The 24,152-nt window shown below is 40.6% G+C and overlaps 1 protein-coding gene across 1 annotated transcript in view; it reads right to left on the bottom strand.

The window, feature by feature from the left end:
- Positions 1–2,896: 2,896 nt before the first annotated feature.
- Positions 2,897–24,152, bottom strand: part of LOC134532201 (putative uncharacterized protein DDB_G0290521) — a 50,644-nt gene continuing 29,388 nt past the window's right edge. The window contains exons 2-3 of the mRNA XM_063368621.1: positions 3,550–3,886; positions 2,897–3,117 (exon numbers count right to left, since the gene is read on the bottom strand). Of these exons, the coding sequence (XP_063224691.1) occupies positions 2,897–3,117; positions 3,550–3,886 (558 nt within the window). The remainder of the gene's footprint in view (positions 3,118–3,549; positions 3,887–24,152) is intronic.

The raw sequence follows: 24,152 nt of genomic DNA, 5'->3' as shown, positions 1-24,152 counted from the left end.
GTCTCGTTCGTTAGCCTCTGTCATTAACCTTGAGAATTTTTAATATTCTTTGAGGCTAAGGGCATTAATTTGGGTGCTTTGATTAGTCCTTTTGCGAATACTTTTACAGTTACATGTATTTGTAGTTATTTTCCTACATGAGGCAAGAAAAATACATAGTTGCTTTGATGGCCGAGGAAGGTATCGAACACATGGTCCTCATCCTATGGGTGACTAGCACTTGTCGTGTGTACTATCTCCACTGACCAGGTTTTACTTTGTCCTGAAGATGGTCTGCCTTGAAGACTATTGTGCTCATAACACTATAGGTACTATATGTGGAAAGGATGATGAGGTTCCTAATATTAAATGAATGGTACTTTTATTTTTCTATATAAATAGCTGATTTCATTGTGTTTGGAATGTTTGGTTAGAGGATGAAATAATATTTTTGGAAACGCTGGCTTTTACAGAAAAGAGGGAATGAACTTGAAAACAATATAGAATAATATGAAACTCTCAAGATATTAGACTGTGGTAAATATCTGACAACAGATATATGATAACATGAATGATATTAATAGAGCTCATGTTAATATGGCTGACAGCTTTGGTGATGATGACTTTGCGACTCTGACAGTGACATGGTCTCGTAGATTTTAAGAATATTAATAACATGTAAATAAGATGGAAGTAGTAGAATATGAGAAATATTGTACATCGAGAGACAATCCGAATGATTGGTGAGTAGGCTAACATTTCTACTTCGTTCGCAATAATGTTGAAAATGTATACATCATCAATGAAAAATGAACTAAGAAATGCGGGGGTTAAAGAATAAAATCTATTTTTTATCTGATGTATATTGTTGTAAAATAAGGAACAATTTTATATGATTTTTGTTGAATAGCATCCTTACATATGTACTTTCAAGTTTTTGGTGCCTACAGAGTTCATAATGTATTTAAAACATTAGGATACCTTGTTCTTCGATCTAACATGTATATGTTACATTTTTAATTAGAATTTGTTAAAGATCAATGACTTAAATGATGCGTGTTATCAAATATTAATCTTACTTTTATTTGGACTAGGTCCTTGAGACGAAAGACTGCAGCTGATGTTACGAATGTGATGGAGAATATTTTAAAACCATAATTTTTTTGTGTAAGTAGAATTTATGTGTAATAGTATTTAAAAATTTATATGTAAATAAAATGTACGTGTAAATGCAATTTGAGGTTTTTTTTATTACTGTTAATTGTGTTCACGTGCGGAGCTATGTCCCGGGACTTTGCTTTGTGGAACGTCCAACAGAGAAATGAAGGTTGATCCCCCCCCCCCCTCTCCAACCGGCCCCGTAAGAGGCGGGGCTAGCGCATCCGTCGGTGAGCGGACATGTGCTTGCCATTTCTACTCCTTCCGCCGCGGACGCGCACGTTCGTCCTGGTGGCCATCGCCTGGGAGGCGTGATCCATCCGTGTGCCCTCACAGAGGTTCACTTGAAGCTGGAATGGCAAACTAGGATGATCTTTGTTTTTTTTTTTGTTTTATATTATTACATTGCATTTAAGGTGTTGTAAACTGACATATCACTCTGCTATGTTATTATTTCATGTTCAACATTCAAGTTTATTTTTTAGTACTTTTCTTTATGTATAAATATTTTTTTTTCAATACTTAAGAATGTTTCACCATAGGTTTATTGTTTGAAATCATAACACACAGTTAAATAGATTTTCTATTTGAAGTTTTTTTTTATTTTGTACTTTTTCACAGAGTGATTTTACAATTTTTTTACAAAACTTTTACCCTGAATAAAGTTACCTGCGTTTACTACACTAAGCGAGTTCATCACTTATACCTACAGTAGAAAAAATTACATTAGAGTTTGCAAAAATAAAAAATTAAACACTAGGAGTCTATTTTTTTTAAAATTATTTCTAAAACCAGCTTCAGAATTGAGTTGCTGTAGTGGCGAAAAGTCACACTCAGATAGACTTATATTGCGGTACACTTAGCAAAGGTCTCAGGTACACGTACACGATTCTATGTCAGCCTATTCCTCGTCGTTTCCTTGATTTCTAACGTGTGTTGTGGCACCGTCGCAATATTCTAGACATCGCGTTGAATCTTGTAGAGTAATAATTTCATGTTCTAAGGAGGAGGTATAATTTTTTAAATTTTGGTTATGATGCGCCGGTGTACAGTTTTGTTTTTCATTGCATCCAACGAACATGGAAACTTCATTTCTGGTCGGCACATATTGACTGCGCAGGCGCTGCTCACACAATCATTGACTTTAAATGAAGCTCCTTCGTCAAACAGGTTATTTTTATATATGGAAATGTATGTTGTTGGTACACCTCTCGACGTGATTCACGGTCTCTTCACCACATGGTTGCTAGTAAATGTACGTCACTGCATGTAGCATGGAAATGGTACATTGGAAAACTTGCGATGGACTGAACGTTACGGACCAAAGTCCGTTATGCTTTTCCGTTGTGGTGTACGTAATTGGCGTAAGCCTAGACTCTTTGAAGAGCGTGAATGGGGACATCATGCACTTTGTGATTTGCACCTGACTTCCGCGTATGCACGTCCGGTGACTCAAACCATTACATCACTCCGACAAGCGGAGTACACTGTTCGAATCCGGACGACGCAGTTCGTAATAAAACTTGTCGCGCCCTCGCATTTCTACAAAAGATTCTTCTCGACTTTGTGTGCACAGGTCCTCGAGGGCACATGGGAGTACACTTTTTGGGCGGAGGTGGTATACATTGCAATCCTCTGACTTACAAGGTCTATCGTGGATAAAGTTACACTCGTAAAAGGGATCGGTAAAAATTACCGTGTGAACCTTTCAATTACAAAACCAAGGCTGGACGCTGGTCGTGCGCGCCGGACTAGGCGTCTAGCCGCCGGTTGGCGCGGAAGCTGCATGAGGCTGGACGCTGGTCGTGCGCGCCGGACTAGGCGTCTGGTCGGCGGTTGGCGCGGAAGCTGCATGAGGCTGGACGCTGGTCGTGCGCGCCGGACTAGGCGTCTGGTCGGCGGTTGGCGTGGAAGCTGCATGAGGCTGGACGCTGGTCGTGCGCGCCGGACTAGGCGTCTGGTCGGCGGTTGGCGCGGAAGCTGCATGAGGCGAGACGCTGGTCGTGCGCGCCGGACTAGGCGTCTAGCCGGCGGTTGGCGCGGAAGCTGCATGAGGCTGGACGCTGGTCGTGCGCGCCGGACTAGGCGTCTGGTCGGCGGTTGGCGCGGAAGCTGCATGAGGCTGGACGCTGGTCGTGCGCGCCGGACTAGGCGTCTGGCCGGCGGTTGGCGCGGAAGCTACATGAGGCTGGACGCTGGTCGTGCGCGCCGGACTAGGCGTCTAGCCGGCGGTTGGCGCGGAAGCTGCATGAGGCTGGACGCTGGTCGTGCGCGCCGGACTAGGCGTCTAGCCGGCGGTTGGCACGGAAGCTGCATGAGGCTGGACGCTGGTCGTGCGCGCCGGACTAGGCGTCTAGCCGGCGGTTGGCGCGGAAGCTGCATGAGGCTGGACGCTGGTCGTGCGCGCCGGACTAGGCGTCTGGTCGGCGGTTGGCGCGGAAGCTGCATGAGGCTGGACGCTGGTCGTGCGCGCCGGACTAGGCGTCTGGTCGGCGGTTGGCGCGGAAGCTGCATGAGGCTGGACGCTGGTCGTGCGCGCCGGACTAGGCGTCTGGTCGGCGGTTGGCGCGGAAGCTGCATGAGGCTGGACGCTGGTCGTGCGCGCCGGACTAGGCGTCTGGTCGGCGGTTGGCGCGGAAGCTGCATGAGGCTGGACGCTGGTCGTGCGCGCCGGACTAGGCGTCTGGTCGGCGGTTGGCGCGGAAGCTGCATGAGGCTGGACGCTGGTCGTGCGCGCCGGACTAGGCGTCTAGCCGGCGGTTGGCGCGGAAGCTGCATGAGGCTGGACGCTGGTCGTGCGCGCCGGACTAGGCGTCTAGCCGGCGGTTGGCGCGGAAGCTGCATGAGGCTGGACGCTGTTCGTGCGCGCCGGACTAGGCGTCTAGCCGGCGGTTGGCGCGGAAGCTGCATGAGGCTGGACGCTGGTCGTGCGCGCCGGACTAGGCGTCTAGCCGGCGGTTGGCGCGGAAGCTGCATGAGGCTGGACGCTGGTCGTGCGCGCCGGACTAGGCGTCTAGTCGGCGGTTGGCGCGGAAGCTGCATGAGGCTGGATGCTGGTCGTGCGCGCCGGACTAGGCGTCTGGTCGGCGGTTGGCGCGGAAGCTGCATGAGGCTGGACGCTGGTCGTGCGCGCCGGACTAGGCGTCTAGCCGGCAGTTGGCGCGGAAGCTGCATGAGGCTGGACGCTGGTCGTGCGCGCCGGACTAGGCGTCTAGCCGGCGGTTGGCGCGGAAGCTGCATGAGGCTGGACGCTGGTCGTGCGCGCCGGACTAGGCATCTGGTCGGCGGTTGGCGCGGAAGCTGCATGAGGCTGGACGCTGGTCGTGCGCGCCGGACTAGGCGTCTAGCCGGCGGTGGGCGCGGAAGCTGCATGAGGCTGGACGCTGGTCGTGCGCGCCGGACTAGGCATCTGGTCGGCGGTTGGCGCGGAAGCTGCATGAGGCTGGACGCTGGTCGTGCGCGCTGGACTAGGCGTCTAGCCGGCGGTTGGCGCGGAAGCTGCATGAGGCTGGACGCTGGTCGTGCGCGCCGGACTAGGCGTCTAGTCGGCGGTTGGCGCGGAAGCTGCATGAGGCTGGACGCTGGTCCCCAACGTCCACAGTGAACTAGACGCCTGGTCGGATGTCGTCGTGGATGCTGAACTATGCCTGACGCCGTTAAGCCCTAATATTAGGAGTCGTAAAAGCTGATTCGTTGCCATGTCTTCGTCGGTATCTTGACCGGATGACATGTTGTGAGAATCGAACTAAGATCGTTTGTGCGCACCTACTGATCTGATGCAATTTAGAATTTTTTTTCATTAAAAGCGGACAATATTGAAATATTTTCAATATGGCGACCGTAACGAAAACTGTAACAGTTACGTCATAATCCAAGGTGTATTCAGAGACTTATCGGAGGCTGTAGATGTGGATTCCTAAGCCCCAATGTGGAGTTATCAAGCCGTTGCCATTTTTGAGGACTAAAACGGGAAATGTTCCCTCGAAACAGGAATTTTTTTTGGAATTTTGAGTAAATTTGATTAATTTGAGTCATCTTTTAAAGTTAATGTCATCCAAGGTGGCCGTCGTGCTGTCTCAAACCAGCGATAGCGGTCGGCATCACAGCACCACAGCCTGAAGCACATTCCCGGATATACTACTATGAATACACTGTTGAAATTTTTGTTACTCAGGTTGAAGGATTAAATAATATTACTGGAAACCATGACAATAACACCAGCTTTTCAGGAAATGAGAACAATATAGAAGAATTTAAAGCTCACAAGACAAAAAATTGTGATGATGCACTGATACTAAAACTATGGAAACGACAAGTTAAACATAATTAATTTTTCTGATCAAGCTTATGATGGTCACTAGAATGGTGACTTTGAGGCTAATTTTAATACGGAAGACTTCAGGGATCTTAAAAATAATATATATTGTTACGAACGTGAGCAAGGTTGTATCACGCGCAGGTGCAGAGCTAGCTGGGCTGATATCACATGCCGCTGTAACATGAGATGTGCCGTGCGCACCTGGGTCGCCGCTTCCCCTCCCTCCAGCCCTCGGATCCCCGCGCGGCTCTGTGAGTTTGACATCCGAAACCTGACAGCTGCGGAGTTACGCGAGCCGCTGTCACGTGTTTCGAGAGATTTCTGCCGTCGGGTCGGCGCGGAATGACGCGACTGGCCCCAGCCGCGCTCGGGAGTTCTGGAAGGTGACTGGACTGATATAAAAGCCGGGGGACGCCGGCCTCGGGAGTTCAGAGTGAAGTCGGGAGTTTTCCCGCGGAGTTTCTGGGCGATAGGGCAGCAAATTTCCTAGACGAAGGTTCCAGGGTGAAGAGTTCAGCTTCAGGCGATAGTGTCACGGGCACGGCGGAGTCCCGAGCGAAGTTCTGAGCGAGGCGTCAAGCAGATCCTCGGCTAAGGCAAGTGCGTCGGCGGCGGCGGAGTGCGGCAACGGAGTCTCACGGCGGAGACCCACGAGGGGTGCTGCGGCGAGAATTGCGCCAGAGGTGCGGCCCAGCGAGGTGTGCGGTGTGTGGAAACTGAGGGACTGGGGAAGCAACATTTTTAAGTGCAATTGATTATTTGCCATTTTAGAAGATTAACTGTAAGTACATAAGTAGTAGCCATCAATAAAACTGTGTGTGAAATAAAATCTTTAATTGGGCTATCCCTTTACGAACCCTATAAATCGTAACAATATGCATGGAAGATGGAAGCAGCAGCAGAATAAATTGATAACAAGTCATGGAAATATCCTAACATACAAGTTGATCATCTGAGACTTTTTATGGCATTGGTTCGTAGATGAAACTACTCGCACATCGATGAAGTAGCCTCCATTCTTAAAGAACTGAGGGAAACTAACTACATATAATAATAACTTGTTTTAATTGCATGATTATAATATTGAAAAGAAAAAAAAATCTATAGATTTCAAAACATATTGTTTTATTTCTTGTTATCTGATTACTATATAAGACTGAGTTCTCGTAGAATCCTATGGTAACCAACTGGTCGTATCCGCTTATCCTATCCTACTGTATCCCACCCACCGATAGTTGGTTTTTATCATCTGGTTTATTTGTAAATTGTTCGCAACCATATCATCCCTTTAAATTCTGCTACAGATTTAATTTTTGTAAGTATTTGCTTTTTAAATATATGAATTGATTCGGTTTGTTTTTCTTTACGTTGCCCAGATGGCATTCTATCATAAAAATTTAAAAACATTTTAAATGTCTGAACATTTTTATCGTTTTGTAGAGTGTTTGAAGTCGTTATTAAAAATTATTTTTTTTCTCTTTACTTTATTTTTTATTTTATTTTGAGAATAATCAAGGTTATTAGCAGTGCTTCTTGCTGTTTCTTGGCACACGAGGAGGGGTAACACAATAAGCATTGTCAGTGTAGATATTAGTTGTAAATGTGAAAACTCAAATTCAAGGAATCTTTACACGAGACGGTCAATGATTTAAAAGAATAATATGCAAGGAAATTTTTAATTTGTCTGAGTACTTAAATCATTTTAATCTAGAATTTTATTAAATATATATTATACTTTTAATCATTTCTGTGCTTCCTACAATTTCTACTAATGTTAGTTTATTATTTCGTTATCAAATTTTTTACTGTCTGTACGCTTGTGCGTAGAGTATAAAATTAGGTGTTTTTTTAACTGTACGTAACTCATCAGTGGCTCGTGTGTTTGCGGTTGCCTACATGTGTTCTTCGTAAGGAATGTTGAAAGTATCGGGAACTCGACTCTGCGCTGATCACCCACTCACTAATGCTGCTGCCGGGTTGGGTGTTCCCCCCCCCCCTCCTGCACAGTAGGCGAACGCCGACCTTAAGTCCGGATTACGAACATCAGCGGTCAGCCCTGGCCGGCTGGGCCTCTGGTCGGCTCCCGCCGGGGTAAGGTGTTCGTAGAACCGTTATTTCATAAGCCTTGGCCAGATAATCCCTCCGGCATAAGGCAGGCAACTCTAAAAGCCTCCGAAGTTGGCTTTCAACAAACAATAATAATTGAAAAAAAAAACCTTTTGTGTGATTTATAGAAAAAAGATTTTATGAAAGCACCTACCAAGAAAAAGTTTTTATGAAAACTTTATTTTAGTACAAATTGGTCCGTTTACCTATTTAATTATATATTTGTGAAGTTTTATTTTTTCGAATAATTTATTTCTACAAAGACTTAATTTTGAAACCATAATGTAACCACACACTCCGAGGATGTGTCTTTAACAACATGCTCTTCGAGTCATAATGCTAAGACGTGCAGTATCTTTGTCTATTTTGGTGGTAAAATACCGAGTTGGAATATCAGAAAATTAATATTAAAATTGCATTACATTTATCATTAGTTAGAAGTCTTTACCAAACGTGTTAAAGTGAAAGTTATAGAATATTTTTTTACAATATACCATGGAAGATTCCTTCCTAATTTTCATGATACTTTTGTTTATGAGTTATATTTTTATGTCCTTCCTGTATAAGAAACAGACTAATATAAATAAAATTTGCCTTATGCTATCACTGGATATAATAAACATGATTTAAAAAGAGGTTATGTTACGAGCTGGACAGTTCATACCATTTCTTAAGTTACACGTTTGTGTGTGCTTAAAGTTAAATTAATTCTTATTGCTTGCGAATCAGTGTTTTACTTAATTCAACAATTTTAAGCGGGATTAGGTCTCTCCATCATGCAATTTAAATATTTAGGTTTAGTTTGCAATAAAGCTTCGTGCTAATTTTTTTGGTTTGACATGACATAGAACTTAGCTTTGGTTACTTGTTGAAGCTAACAAGTGTGAACTTATCGTGATATTTGTAATAGTCGTTACAGTTTAATAGTTGCGTGAAATAATAAAATTGAGGCACTTGCAGAATAGAGCATGTTAGAAAAAGTGGTTGTAATAAGGTCTAAGAAGTCTGGGAGATATAATTTTTACCTTGACATGCCAACACCTAGGATAAATAGTTCAAAATTAGTAGTATAGGTTAGCCGGAACTGGCACAGGCTTTCGCAGGAGGTGCCAGAGGTGCCGACCGCCATCTTGGATTGTGACGTCACGGCGGCCATATTGGATGGTTGTGACCTTGACCTTTGACCTTGACCTTGAATTTGATCCTCAAAATGTGTCAAAATCCGCCAAAATTGGGCAAAATTTGCCCAAAATTCCTCAAAATTTCAATTTCTGTGAAAAAAAATTCCGCCAAAAATCTCAAAAAATTCCACAATTCAAAAATTCCCGTTTTCGAGGGAAAAATTCCCGTTTCGAGGGAAAATTTCCCGTTTTTAGTCCTTAAAAATCCCAGCGGCTAGAAATGTCCATATGTAGGCTTAAGCATCCATGTCTACAGCCTACGATAAGCCTCTGACGTCATCATGGATTATGACGTCACCGTTGTAATTTCCGTTACGGCCGCCATCTTTAACTTTTTTATTTATTATCCGATTTTAATGAATTTTTTTTTAAAATTATAAAAAAATTCACTTAATAAAATTTCAATAAATTTTTTTTAAAAATCATACATAAACGACACGGAGCTCGGAGTCCTCGGTTCAAACCCGACGAGTGCAAAAAAAATAAAAATGGCGACCGATCCTTCCCCCCGCGGTGGCTGCAGGCATACTGACTCCCACCACTTTTTTTCAAAGCATATATATCGTCAGGTAGTATGACGTCATGTCCGCCATCTTGTCCTCGTCTGCTGGAAGCCATCATCAGTGTATCGTCGGCGAGAGTGCGCTGACGCCATGTTAGTTTAATTCTTATCCGCTAGAGTGCAGTAATCATTTATTATTGCTGTGACACCCGACATCTTGTCATTTGGCCGCCATCTTGAAAATCCGTAATTATTTAGCTAGAAATTCGGGAAAAATTCCAAAATTCATTAAATAAATTTGTAATCTATATACTGATTAATTAGGTCGACTAAGGTCCTTGGTACGATCTAGGACGATGCAAAAAAAAAGGAAATATAACATCAATTTAACATAATAGTAACAGGTTCGAAAATAAAAACACTGCAAGTTCTTTTACAAACATAATATTTATTACATAATTTCTATTTTACTACAGGATCACCTGCGAAGGTTAGCAATCTTACAAACATTTAGGTCCGCATAGGCGTTAAATGACTAATTCTTAGCTCCAATCGGTTTATACAAGACAGAGTCCAGCCAGATCCTTTACAGACATAGTCCTCCTCTTCTTGACAGAGTTTCTGGATACCTTGTTTAACAGTTTGCTTGATATCGTTAGAACTGTAAATTACTGCAGCCGATGTCTTGAATGCACACTTCTTCACTTTGTCATCGAACGGCTAAGGCTTTCCATATATACAGTCCAACCACAAGTTATATTTCAAAGGTCCGTTTGTTGCTACGTCATCAGTAAGCTGATTGATTATGTCCTGTCTGATATCATCAAGAAAATTACAAATGTCCTTTGACTCACTTAACGTACTTGGATAATAGTAGTCTTTCAATGTTCCACGAAATGCAGACTGCGCCAAGTAGAAGCCATTATCGTTCACTTGTAATGCTCCGATCACAGTCTTATGTTTATTTTCATGTTCAGATGCCACAGCAATCGGTTGCTGCACATCAGTTTTTTTACTTGTACGCTCACGAGGCACCAATCTAAACTCAGGAGTCGTAATTGCTGCAGGTAGTTCAGCAGTAGGCGCACTGACTTCACCTTTACAGTTTATCGAATGTTGGCGCAAATTATCAATTCGAGTAAACCATTTATGACACTCGTCACAGCGAAACTTCATGCGAGAAGGATTCTTCGTACATTTACTCCTCTCATGTCTCCGTACATCATGTGCAAATGCAAACGTCATGTCGCAGTAGCCACAAGGATGCCTAGTTGAAGACAAACCCGAACCAGATGTCGCTGTTACTGCAACTGAATCATTTCCAGGCATACTCTTATGCACATCAATGCATCGCTGTTGTATAGAAACCTTTACTTTCTGCCGCACTGCAGGTCCTTTACATGTCTCCAAGTGATGCTTCAAATTAGCATTTCTTGTAAATTGCTTGCGACACTTAATACAACCAAACATTTTACGATAAGGGTTCTTGGCACATTCTCTCTTCTCGTGTCGACGAGCATTGCTGATGTTTGAGAAAATCTTGTCACAGTAACGACATCGATGTTCGTTAGTTGACGATTCGCCATCCATTGAAGTCTCCATCGAGGGCGAAACAGCGTTCGTCGAGGTTTCCTGTACAGTCAGCACTACCGGCATTAAAGTCTCTTCTGTTGATGGTGGAACAGCACATATCGAAGTCTCCATCAGTGTTGTCAGAGGCGTTGCCAACGGGATCTGCTCCTTCTCCGTCGTAGCTGTCGATAAGGTTCCCGTAGTCGATGGTACAACCTCCGAGTTCAACGTTAAAGTCGGTAAAGATGCCATCGAAGTCTCAAGAACAGGCAATTACACGACTTATGCACCAGAAGAAACAAACTAGGTGATCCGTACACCGTCGACGGCAGTAACAAACTGAGCGTCCTGCTGTCTAGGACACGTTTATATACATTAACCGGTTTGAATAATACGCTAGTCAAATCAAGAACAATTTAGTAAAATACTAGAGTCAAAACAACATTAAAAAAATAGAAGCACCATCAAAAAAAAAAGGAAGCACACTTGGAAGCACCGACAACGAAAAGGCAGCACATTTGGAAGCACCGACAACGAAAAGGCAACACATTTGGAAGCACCGACAACGAAAAAGGCAGCACCATCATCGAAAATTCCGCACATTTGTCATTGGCTCCAATATTCATTGGTTCCATCAGTCTATTGATTCGATCAGTCTAGTGACTCCAACAGTCATTGACACCAACGGCCTTTTTCTTCATCAGCTCCAATGATATTTGGCTAGAATGCTACGAGTCTAAGAGACCATGAGACTACAATTCTACGAGTGTACAAGACTCCTCCAACTACCTTCAAGTGTATAAAGCTCCAAATGCTCCAACAGCTCCAACACGCAATGTACGCGCAATACATGCAATTTACACGCAATAAATGTAATGATTACACAGTACACACACACACAGGAAACGGAACGTACACACAGTACACACAGGAAACGGAACGTACACACAGTACACACAGGAAATGGAACGTACACACAGTACACACACAGGGAACGGAACGTACACACAGTACACACAGGAAACGGAACGTACACACAGTACACACAGGGAACGGAACGTACACACAGTACACACAGGAAACGGAACGTACACACAGTACACACAGGAAACGGAACGTACACACAGTACACACAGGAAACGGAACGAACACGTAATATTCACGCAATTGACACACAGTACACGCAGAGTACACGCAATTTACGCAAAGTACACCCAATGTACGCAATGTACGCAATATATATGTAATGTACACACAATGACTACGCTTCGTTCGCGCAGGACAAGCATTTAATGAAAACGAAGCACGTTTGGACGGAAATTCTATAAAACGAAAGCTCATTTAACGAAAAGGAGGCGCATTCTCTCGTTCATTCAACTTGGTAGGATACGATCTTCAATGATAAGTTAGGATATAATCTCTCCAACAGTCTATGAATCCAACAGTTTATATTTCCATTAGCCATCGACTCCAACAGTCATTGACTCCAACAGTCATTGCCTCCAACAGACATTGTCTCCAACGGCCTTTTGGTTCATCAGCTCCAATGATATTTGGTTAGAATGCTACGACTCTAAGAGACTATGGGACTACAATTCTACGAGTGTACAAGACTCCTCCAACTACCTTCAAGCGTACAAAGCTCCAACTACTTCAGCAGCATTATGTTATAATAGTACAAGGCTACTTGACTACGAAGCTACAAGTCTACATGGCTCCAATTGCGGCATCTGTCTTCGTCTGAATTTTCTCTTTGACTCCAACTCCGCCCGCCAACATCTCTTCGATCTGCACCTCGATTATGTTATAATAGTACAAGGCTACTTAACTACGAAGCTACAAGTCTACATGGCTCCAATTACGGCATCTGTCTTCGGCTGAATTTTCTCTTTGGCTCCAACTGCTACAGCAGCATTATGTTATAATAGTACAAGGCTACTTGACTACGAAGCTACAAGTCTACATGGCTCCAATTGCGGCATCTGTCTTCGTCTGAATTTTCTCTTTGACTCCAACTCCGCCCGCCAGCATCTCTTCGATCTGCACCTCGATTATGTTATAATAGTACAAGGCTACTTGACTACGAAGCTACAAGTCTACATGGCTCCAATTACGGCATCTGTCTTCGGCTGAATTTTCTCTTTGGCTCCAACTGCTACAGCAGCATTATGTTATAATAGTACAAGGCTACTTGACTACGAAGCTACACATCTACAAGGCTCCAATTATCACATCTGTCTTCGTCAGCATTTTCTCTTTTGCTCCCACTGCTCAGTAGTATATAATAGCCGGTCCGAGATCTGGCGCCGGCGCGTGGAGCCGGAGCCGGTGACCATCATCTTGGATTGTGACGTCACGGCGGCCATCTTGGATGGTTTTGACCTTGACCTTTGACCTTGACCTTGACATTTGACCTTCAAAATGTGTCAAAATCGTCCAAAATTGGGCAAAATTTACCCAAAATTCCTCAAAAATCTTCAAAATTTCCATTTATGTGGAAAAAAATTCCGCCAAAAAATCTCAAAAAATTCCACAATTCAAAAATTAGGATTTCGAAAATCCTCAAAAGCCGTCTTGCCTTAGAAAGAACCCAAATTCCTGAAAGTGGCTTAAGCATCCTTAGAGCTAGCTGCTTTAAGCCGCCAAGGTCATGACCTTGAAAATTAGGATGCCATGGTAGCCATATTGGATGATGACATCACCGTTGCAATTTTCGTTACGGTCGCCATCTTTAACTTTTTTATTTATTATCCGATTTCAACGAAAAAAATTTTAAAATTTATAAAAAAATTCACTTAATAAAATTTTAATAAAAAATATTTAAAAATCGTACATTAACGACACGGAGCTCGGAGTCCGCGGTTCGAACCCGACGAGTGCAAAAAAAAATTAAAAATGGCGACAGGTCCTTTCCCCTAGGTGGCTGCTGGCAGACTGACCCCCACCACTTTTACCAATGCACATATACCATCAGGTAGTATGACGTCATGTCCGCCATCTTGTCTTCGATGCTGGAAGCCATCATCATTGTATCGTCGGATAGAGTGCGCTGACGCCATGCTAGTTTAATTCTTACCCGCTAGAGTGCAGTAATCTTCTATTACTAAGGTGTCCCTCATCTTTAAATTTGGACGCCATCTTGAAAATCCGTATTTATTTAGCTAGAAATTCGGGAAAAATTCCAACATTTATTAAATAAATTTGCAATTAATATACTGATTGGCCCGGTCAGTTCCTATTCTTGGTTCGACACTCGATCGATGCAATATATTTTTTATTTCATGTAAAAAATAATAATTTCAATAAATCATATTCAAAATTCTTAAAGAGACATTAAATCCTCTACTACCATCATCCTATCAGACATCATGTCCGCCATCTTGGAAAATTCGTAATTGACTTATTAATTCGGAAAAAGTTCAAAATTCATTAAATAAATTTGCAACCAATAAAATGATTAGTTAGATCGACTAAGGTCCTTGGTACGATTCGGAATGAAGATGAAAAAAAAAATAAACATAATATAATAGTGGCAGGTCCGAGAAGTAAAACAACACAAGTTCTTTCACAAAATAAACTTTATTACATAATTTCTACTTTACTACACGAACACTTGCGAAAGCCAGCAATCCTATAATCATTTAGGTCCGCAGCGGAGTGAAATGACTAATTCTTAGCTCCAATTGGCTTATACTAGAAAGAGTCCAGCCAGAACCTTTACAGACATAGTCCTCCTCTTCCTGACAGAGTTTCTGGATACCGTTTTTAACAGTATGCTTCACATCGTTAGAACTGTAAATTACTGCAGCCGATGTCTTGAATGCACACTTCTTCACTTCGTCTTCGAATGGATACGGCTTTCCATATATACAGTCCAACCACAAGTTGTATTTTAATGGACCGTTTGTTGCTACATCATCAGTAAGCTGATTGATTATGTTCTCTTTGATATCATCAAGAAAATTACAAATGTCTTTCGACTCACCTAACATATTTAGATAATAGTAGTCTTTCAATGTCCCACGAAATGCAGACTGCGCCAAGTAGAACCCATTATCATTCACTTGTAATGCGCCGAACACAGTCTTAGGTTTATTTTCATGTTCAGACGTCATACCAATCGGTTGCTGCACATCGGTTTTCTTGCTTGTTCTCTTACGAGTCTCCAATCTAAAGCGAGGAGTCGAAGTTTCTACAGGTAGTTCTTCAGTAGACACACGGACTTTACCGTTGCATTTTTTCACATGTCGTCGCAAACTGTCAATACGTGTAAACCATTCATGACACCCATCACAGCGAAACTTTATACGAGATGGATTCTTCTTGCATTTACTCCGCTCATGTCTTCGTGCATCATGAGAAAATGCGAACGACATATCACAGTAGCTGCAAGGATAACGTGGTGATGAAGACGATCCTTTCAGACCCGAACCAGATGATGTTGTTGCAGCAGTTACACCATCTCCAGACATACTCTTATGAACATCAATACATCGTTGTTGCACCGAAACCTTTACTTTCTGTCGCACAGCAGGACCTTTGCATGTCTTCATGTGCGTTTTCATACTATCTTGTCTTGCAAATTGCTTGTGACATTTCTCACAAACAAACATTTTACGATAAGGGTTCTTAGCACATTCTCTCCTCTCGTGTCGTCGAGTATTGCTGCTGTTTGTGAAAATCTTGTCACAGTAACAGCACCGATGTTCGTTAGTCGTTGTTGAATCACCAGTCATTGAAGTTTCCATCGAGGGTGAAACGAAGTTCGACGAGTTTTCCTGCATAGTCAGCACCACCGGAATTAAAGTCTCTCCTGCTGACGGTATCGCGACTGTTGAAATCTCCTCTTTTGATGACGTCGTCTTTGCCGACGGGATCTGCACCTTCTCCACCGTAGCTGACGTCAGGGTTCCCGTAGACGATGGTGCGTCGTCCATCAAGCTCAACGTTTTAGATGGTAAAGACGCCATCGAAGTCTCAAGAACAAGCAATTACACGACGTATGCACCTGATGAATCAAACTAGGTGATCCTTACACCAACGACGTCAGTAACAAACTGAGCGACCTGCTGTCCAGGACTCGCTTATATACACGCACCGGTTGGAATAATACTCTAGTCAAATCAAGAACCAATTACTATAATACTCGAGTCAAAACACCATTGAAAGAAGAAGCGTACCAAAATAAGGTAACGCATTTGGAAACAAATTCATCAAATGAAATGAACACGCAATGTACACACAGTACACACAGGAAAACGAAAAGTACACACAGGAAAACGAAATGTACACACAGGAAATCGGTACGTACACACAGTACACACAGGAAACGGAACGTACACACAGGAAAACGAAATGTACAAACAGGAAAACGAAATGTACAAACAGGAAAACGAAATGTACACACAGGAAAACGAAATGTACACACAGGAAAACGAAATGTACAAACAGGAAAACGAAAAGTACAAATAGGAAAACGAAATGTACAAACAGGAAAACGAAATGTACAAACAGGAAAACGAAATGTACAAACAGGAAAACGAAATGTACACACATGAAAACGAAATGTACACACAGGAAAACGAAATGAACAAACAGGAAAAAGAAATGTACACACAGGAAACGGAACGATCACACATACAGTAGCGGAAACACAGACTTATTTGGAAATCAGGATACAAGAAATAAATCATACTTTTTTAAAATATAAATAATTCATTTTATTTTTCATTAGTACACACATGACAGTTAATCAAATGATTATTGTAAGTAGCCAGCGTTCCGAAGCTCTTTAAGTATGGTCGATACTTCCACGATATGCGAGAAGTTTCCTCTACGAACAGATGCCATCATCAGCCTTAGCCGGTCAACCAATATGTTTGGATCTTTCCATGATGTGGAATCAATCTCTTCTGCCACCATCTTCCTTGCACGTTTATTATAAATATTATGATCTCTGCTGTCCTCCGTTTTAACACCAACCTCAGGGTTACTTTCATCATCGAGCCAGTGATCATCACAAGCTTGATCAGATTTATTTATTACATCACGACGTTTCCATCGCTTCGGTCTCAGGACACCACCACATTCATCGGTCTTGTCAGCTTTAGGTTCTGCATCACAGTCTTAGATCACGTCGACAGCTTCAGAGTCACTGTAGCAATCACCGTAGAAGGCATCGTCTTCACCCAGATTACCGTATAAGAACTCGTTATCGTCGATGTCGAAGTGTCTGCATCGCCTTCATGCTTCCTTTTCAGGAGTCCATTATTTTTACAAAGTATGGATTATCTGCTAAATATAGGCTTGAGTGTATTTTCACTTTTCAAGGTGTTGATACTTCCATTAGTTTCAGTCTTCCCGAAACCATCAGCATCCTTCAATATTTGTTTCTCGTCACGATCGGCGTGCTACGGCTTCCATCATTTCTATATTAATAATATTATTTGTCTTAAAATCTCCGCGTCCGTGTCACTATCACAGACGTAAAGACATCATCTTCGTAGCCGTCATCAATATTGCCATGAGCTGCATCAATATCACTCATTTTATGATATCGTTTCCACATTTCAGTTGTCAGTGATTTACCCGCAATCTATGATCTTGTGAGCTCCATTCTCTTTTTCTTTAAAAGCCTATGTGTCCAGTTTTATTATTTAATCCTTCAACCCATCATCCCAAACCCAATTAAATCATCTTAGTATATAGAAAAAAATCAACAAAGTTCCTTTCATTTAATCTTAGGAACCGCATCATCCTTTCCACCTATATTTTAGTTTCTTGAACCCAAGAGTCTTTCATTATATATACCATGCAGTGTTCTTCAAGAGATGTGGTATACAACCATTTCTACATAAAAATCCATCCTATCGATGATTTGTTTACACATAAAAAAACCTTCACGTTAGTTTTACATGTTTTATTAAATTATCTTTTCAACTAAAATAATTACCACACATAGTAATTTCTACAAAGGACACTTTGTCCAAGACATTTTAACCATCATCATCTCTCTGAAAACAACCATGTTCCATCTATATCACAAAGTAAACGAGGGTTAGAGGAGATGGGACAAACAAGTGCTAGTCACTCATAGGGTAAGAACCATGTGTTCGATACCTATCTCAGTCAATGTAGCATCTATGTATTTCTCTTAGCTCATGTAGAAAAATATGTTCCAATGCATACGAATTTAAACTTATTCACGTACGACTAGTCAAAAGTACATAAATTCAAGCACGTTAACCTAAAAAAAAATTCTCAAGGATAGAGGCAGAGACTTCTCGATCGAGACACGCCTACCATCACCTGCAAATGAACATTGACCCCTCGCGCGGGAGTTGCAAGCTTGCAGAATGCTGCGACACTCATATGTTTTGCTCGAGACATGCATACATCACGCCGCTAGCCTTCCAACTCAGTGCACGTAAAACTCCAGTGAAATCGTAATCAAGCTCATGTAAAGTACTTGACGGAACCACTTCAAAGTATACATCACCGAACCAGAGCAGAAAATCAGCCTACGAATGTATATCTTGCTACCTACAAAAATAAATGTGTAGCACATATACGAGAGGAGTCGATTCCTACATAGCATACTCCTTACGCTGATAATTATAAGCGGCAAAATACTTCAAATCATGACCCCGGCTAGTATACATTTTTTTCGTGAACCCTAAATTCATGTTAGTAATCGGTACAAATGTGTGAGTAATTCGGACGAATAATCGCTTACCAAGTATCCAGAATCTTACTGTTACAGCCCAGCCAGTGCACCAGAGTACCCCGAAGTGTGGTCATTTGATAAACATTCTTTAATTTTTTAATATCACCTCCGTAGTGTACACCGATATATGACAGGTTACGATTTAAGACCATAAATTTCCCACAAGTCTGTTAGTTTTATTTCGGGAACTAATAAATTATTTCTCAAAAATAATAAATCAAGTTCTTAGTCAGATTTGCTCTAATGCTACGGTATTACCTGTACCAGCACTTTACCAAAACATCTCCCATAAAAATCTTAAGAATGCAGATGGCATACTCAGACAAAAATAATTTTAGCAAAAAAAAAAAAACAGTCTTCATCATCATTATTGGTAAAAAAAATAATACACACAAACAAGACATAGCGCGCATTACAAATTCGACCAAAATTACGTGTCACATGTAGTTTATTGCATTTAGATAAACGATGTAGGTTAGGGAAAAATAAATAAAAAATTCTTTACTTCTATAATTTATTTAAAATTGTACATTTATACACATTAAAATCTGACACTATATATATATCGTATACATTTCTCAGTCCGTGCGACATTCATTTTTATTAAAATAAATTATTATAGTTCGTATTAAGAATGACAAAATACAAATAATTCATACAGATCTCGATAAATCAGTTCAGGAGTGTAACACCTTAGAGGACCAGAAATTATGCTAGAGACCTTCCTTTACAAAATTTATAATGTTTTTTCAAGTAAAATTTTCGTGTAACCTGTATACCGCACTTCTCACACAGAAATTTTACACGATCAAGATTTCTTCTGCAGCCATGCTTTTCATGGATACGTGTACTTCGTAGTCGTTCAAAACGTTTACCACAGTAGCGGCACTGATACAGATATTCATCGCAATTATCATCGCTTCCCCGCTGTACAACTTGCAAATGAACTTTGCTTTTACAATGCCTAATCAAATTACTTTTGTTTGTGAAATGTACACCACACGGGTCACACGGAAATGTCACACGATTAGCGTTTCTTCTACAGACATGATTTTCATGTCTTCTTGCATGTTGACGGTATTTAAAACTTTTGTCACAGTAACAGCACCGATGTTCGTTAGTCGTTCTTGAATCACCAGTCATTGAAGTTTCCATCGAGGACGAAACGAAGTTCGTAGAGTTTTCCTGTGTAGCCAGCACCACCGGCATTAAAGTCTCTCCTGCTGACGGTATCACGACTGTTGAAGTCTTCTCTTGTGATGACGTCGTCGTCGTTGCCGACGGGATCTGCACATTCTCCGCCATAGCTGACGTCAGGGTTCCCGTAGTCGATGGTACAACATCCATCAAGTTCGTCGTTTTAGATGGTAAAGATGCCATCGAGTTCACAAGAACAGGTAATTACGCGTCTTATGCACCAGAAGAATCAAACGAGGTGATCAGTACACCGTCGTCGCCGCCAGTAACAAACTGAGCGACCTGCTGTCTAGGACTCGCTTATATACATGCACCGGTTTGAATAATACGCGAGTCAAATCAAGAACCAATTACTATAATACTCGAGTCAATACATCATCCATTGTTATTACTAAAAAAAATAGGAATTTCAAGGAATAAAAGTTTAAATTATATATTGAAACAACTAATCTCTCATCCTACATACACGGTTTATTTAGACTTACTAGAAGGATTAAGAGTCTCTGAACAATGGAACTTTCAGAAACCAAACATAGTTTCAACTACTCAAATTTAAATTTTATTATGTACAGCTACACATAACCTCCAACTGACTCCAAATGTCTACAACACATTTCTAAAATAATTTATACGATACCGGGCTAGGTCCAAAGTCAATTATTTTTGTACCTCTCATCTACAGTTCAGAGGACCTTCAGTGTTGATATAGCTACAGACAAGACATGTCCAGTACCATACATCTTCAAAGCCTTCAGAGTCGATCCTTGTTAAGCCTTATGACAAAAGTCTCCGAAACAAGAGACCTACTCTATAAGTTTACTATACACTTTTATGCTTTATATAGCACACATCGATAAATATCTTCGTAAATAACCCAAAATTTTATCAGACCACTAGCATTCGATTTATGCACATACAGTAGGACACCAACATATCCATCAACACAAGTCCATTCTACATTAAGCTCCTCACTTATTTTCATCAGTCTACACTCAGCACACAAAAACTAAATGAAGTCAATTAACAACCTAGTATTTATATACATCCAGTCATTTAACACCATACCGATGGCTAGTTAAATAAGATTGACAGTGAACATGTTAGCAAAGTTTAAATTTATATAGGACCAGGGACCCATTGAACCTTCAGAACCGAGCTACACATACTCAGTGCTGGATGCAAGTTAATTCTACACTCATTTGCCATCACTCATATTACATCATCGTCACTCAATTTGACACTCATTTCCCATCAACTACACTCAATTCGACACTCATTTTCCATCATAGACACTCAATTCGACACTAGTTTTCCATAAGACACTCAATTTCCATAATCGACACTCAATTCGACACTCAATTTCCGTCATCGACACTCAATTCAACACTCATTTTCCGTCATCGACACTCAATTCTACATACGTACTCTTTCCTTCTTCAACACTCATTTTCCTTCATCTACATAAAATAAAATGTAAACTCACCAACACCCACCCACACACACACACACACACTCATACACACACACACACATAGATATATATTAAAATAGTCATCCGCAACTCAATTCTTTAAAGTAGCAAACACATGAACTTTATTAGGGCATGAATAACGACACATTTTAATATCAATTTTTAAAATTAAATTTATATCACAAAATACAAAAGTATAAAAATCCGTCAGTCAATACACATTACTAACTTATTATATATACCCTGAAATTCTAAGTTCATTATGAATAGTCCACGTTTCTTTGATAACTGATACAATTTCGTCATCTTGCGAAACAAGTAAAAGTCGCAACCTGTTCGTTAACACGTTCGAGTCTTTCCACGATACATAATCAATTTCACTTGATGACACCATCTTCTTCGATTGTTTGCTGAACATATTCTGAAAATCGTTGTAATAATGATTATGATAATTTGTATCATCATCATCGCTGCTGTCCACATCTTTAACAAACACACTGACATCTTCATCTTGCATATCCCAGTATTTCGAATTTTTTGACATTGGAGTGCCGTCATTGGTATCAAGCTTACTTGCTAATTTTCCAAAAAAAATATTCCAAAGTCCGTATAAGTCTACTATAAGACGACTTGTCACTTTTTCTGGAGATGTTACTTTCATTATCTTCTACCTTACTTATATCTTCAACACCGGTTAAGCTATTTCCTTCCTCAAGACCTGGAGAGATTTTAACACAATCGCTTTTAAGACTAGGTCGATCAATTTCATTGTAAGACATACTGTCCCCGAGCATAGCGTCTCCATCTACGTACTTTATCTCCTGAACGAGCTTGGCTTTACAAGTTTTATAGTGTATTTTTAAATTCTCTCTTCGTGTCAACCGTCTTCCACACTTGCCACAAATTAGTATTTGACGGTATGGGCTTTTAACACATTCGTTCTTTTCATGTCTACGAGCATTATAGATGTTATCAAAGTATTTGCTACAGTATGTACAATGTCCTCCAGATCGAGATCGATATTTGTGTATCGATCCTTCACTAGTCTGTACGTACTCCATAATGGTTGAATAGCAACTAAAGGTATTTTTTAGGTACTTCGTATTTTCATGTATGAACATTCATCAATTATTTACGAAAAAAAGATTTTTTTTCTCATTTTGAAGAAAAAATCATGTTCCACGTAGTTTTACTACCCACCTTCATATTTCCTCATATGTTATGTTGTAAAAGCAACCAAAGTTGGTTGTAGGTTATGGAATGCTCACTCACGATCTCTTGAAAAAGGTGTACCTCCCTAGATCTCAAGAGGAAGAACATTGACCTTATTTAAAAATTAGTGAATAATATCATGGTCTAGCAAGAATCACAAGATAATCTATTCTCATATTAGCAACCATCATGTACCAGTTGTCTGTATATGCAGTCTCTGTTGTCTGTATAAGTAGACAATGTTTTGTGTGGGATGCGGGATGCTCCCTAACGATCGCAACAGAAGGAGGGCTTCGCTAGAACTCAAGGGGAAGGGAAATCTTCGTGTGTGATAGCTTTTCCCATTTGTTTCAAGACAGTGTAATCGTCTGATTAATGAACTTTTGTTTTTGTGTGATTTCCACCTGTTAAAATTATTTTTTAAGTGTTGATTTGATAATATGAATTCGGAAATTTATACGAAACTCTGAATAAAATTACCTGTCTTAGACACCAAGGACAATACAGTTTGTCCTTCATGTTAATGCTTATCAGCTGTCTCAAAGCATATTATTTGTCTGAGTAAAGTTATTATTTTTTAAATCCGCCTGATAAAAATATTTTAAGTGGTGATTTATTGACAGAATTTCACTAATTAAATGTAACTCTGAATAGAAATGACATGACTCATTAAGTAAAAAATTCTTCATGCAGAGATAGATTTCTCACAAATAATCAGGAGCACTCGGAGAAAACCATCAGATGTCTAGCCAGGAATAATCATAAACACTTGGAGAAAGCCATCAATAAATAATATCAAGAATAGTCAGAAGCACTCTGAGAAAACCATAAGATGTCTAGTCAGGTATAATCAGGAGCACACGGAGAAAACCACCACAATATTGTCAAGAATAATCGGAAGCACACGGAGAAAACCACCATAATATTGTCAAGAATAATCGGAAGCACACGGAGAAAACCACCATAATATTGTCAAGAATAATCGGAAGCACACGGAGAAAAACACCATATATTGACAAGAATAATCGGGAGCACACGGAGAAAACCGTCACAAGTTTTCTTTGATATCATAAAATTTCAGGAAAAAATAATAATAAAAATAAAAATAAATTAATAAAAAATTAAAAATAAAATACAAAAAATACATAAAATTCTTGCTTGTACTAGAACTATATCTTTGCTCAACAATGAGAAGTTCACAAGCTAGCAGAATCTGTTTATGTATTTTTTGTATTTTATTTTTAATTTTTTATTAATTTATTTTTATTTTTATTATTATTTTTTCCTGAAATTTTATGATATCAAAGAAAACTTGTGACGGTTTTCTCCGTGTGCTCCCGATTATTCTTGTCAATATATGGTGTTTTTCTCCGTGTGCTTCCGATTATTCTTGACAATATTATGGTGGTTTTCTCCGTGTGCTTCCGATTATTCTTGACAATATTATGGTGGTTTTCTCCGTGTGCTTCCGATTATTCTTGACAATATTGTGGTGGTTTTCTCCGTGTGCTCCTGATTATACCTGACTAGACATCTTATGGTTTTCTCAGAGTGCTTCTGACTATTCTTGATATTATTTATTGATGGCTTTCTCCAAGTGTTTCTGATTATTCCTGGCTAGACATCTGATGGTTTTCTCCGAGTGCTCCTGATTATTTGTGAGAAATCTATCTCTGCATGAAGAATTTTTTTACTTAATGAGTCATGTCATTTCTATTCAGAGTTACATT

This window comes from Bacillus rossius, chromosome 5, assembly GCF_032445375.1.
Source record: "Bacillus rossius redtenbacheri isolate Brsri chromosome 5, Brsri_v3, whole genome shotgun sequence".
NCBI classification, from domain to species: domain Eukaryota; kingdom Metazoa; phylum Arthropoda; class Insecta; order Phasmatodea; family Bacillidae; genus Bacillus; species Bacillus rossius.
This window is presented reverse-complemented; position numbering and strand designations above follow the sequence as displayed.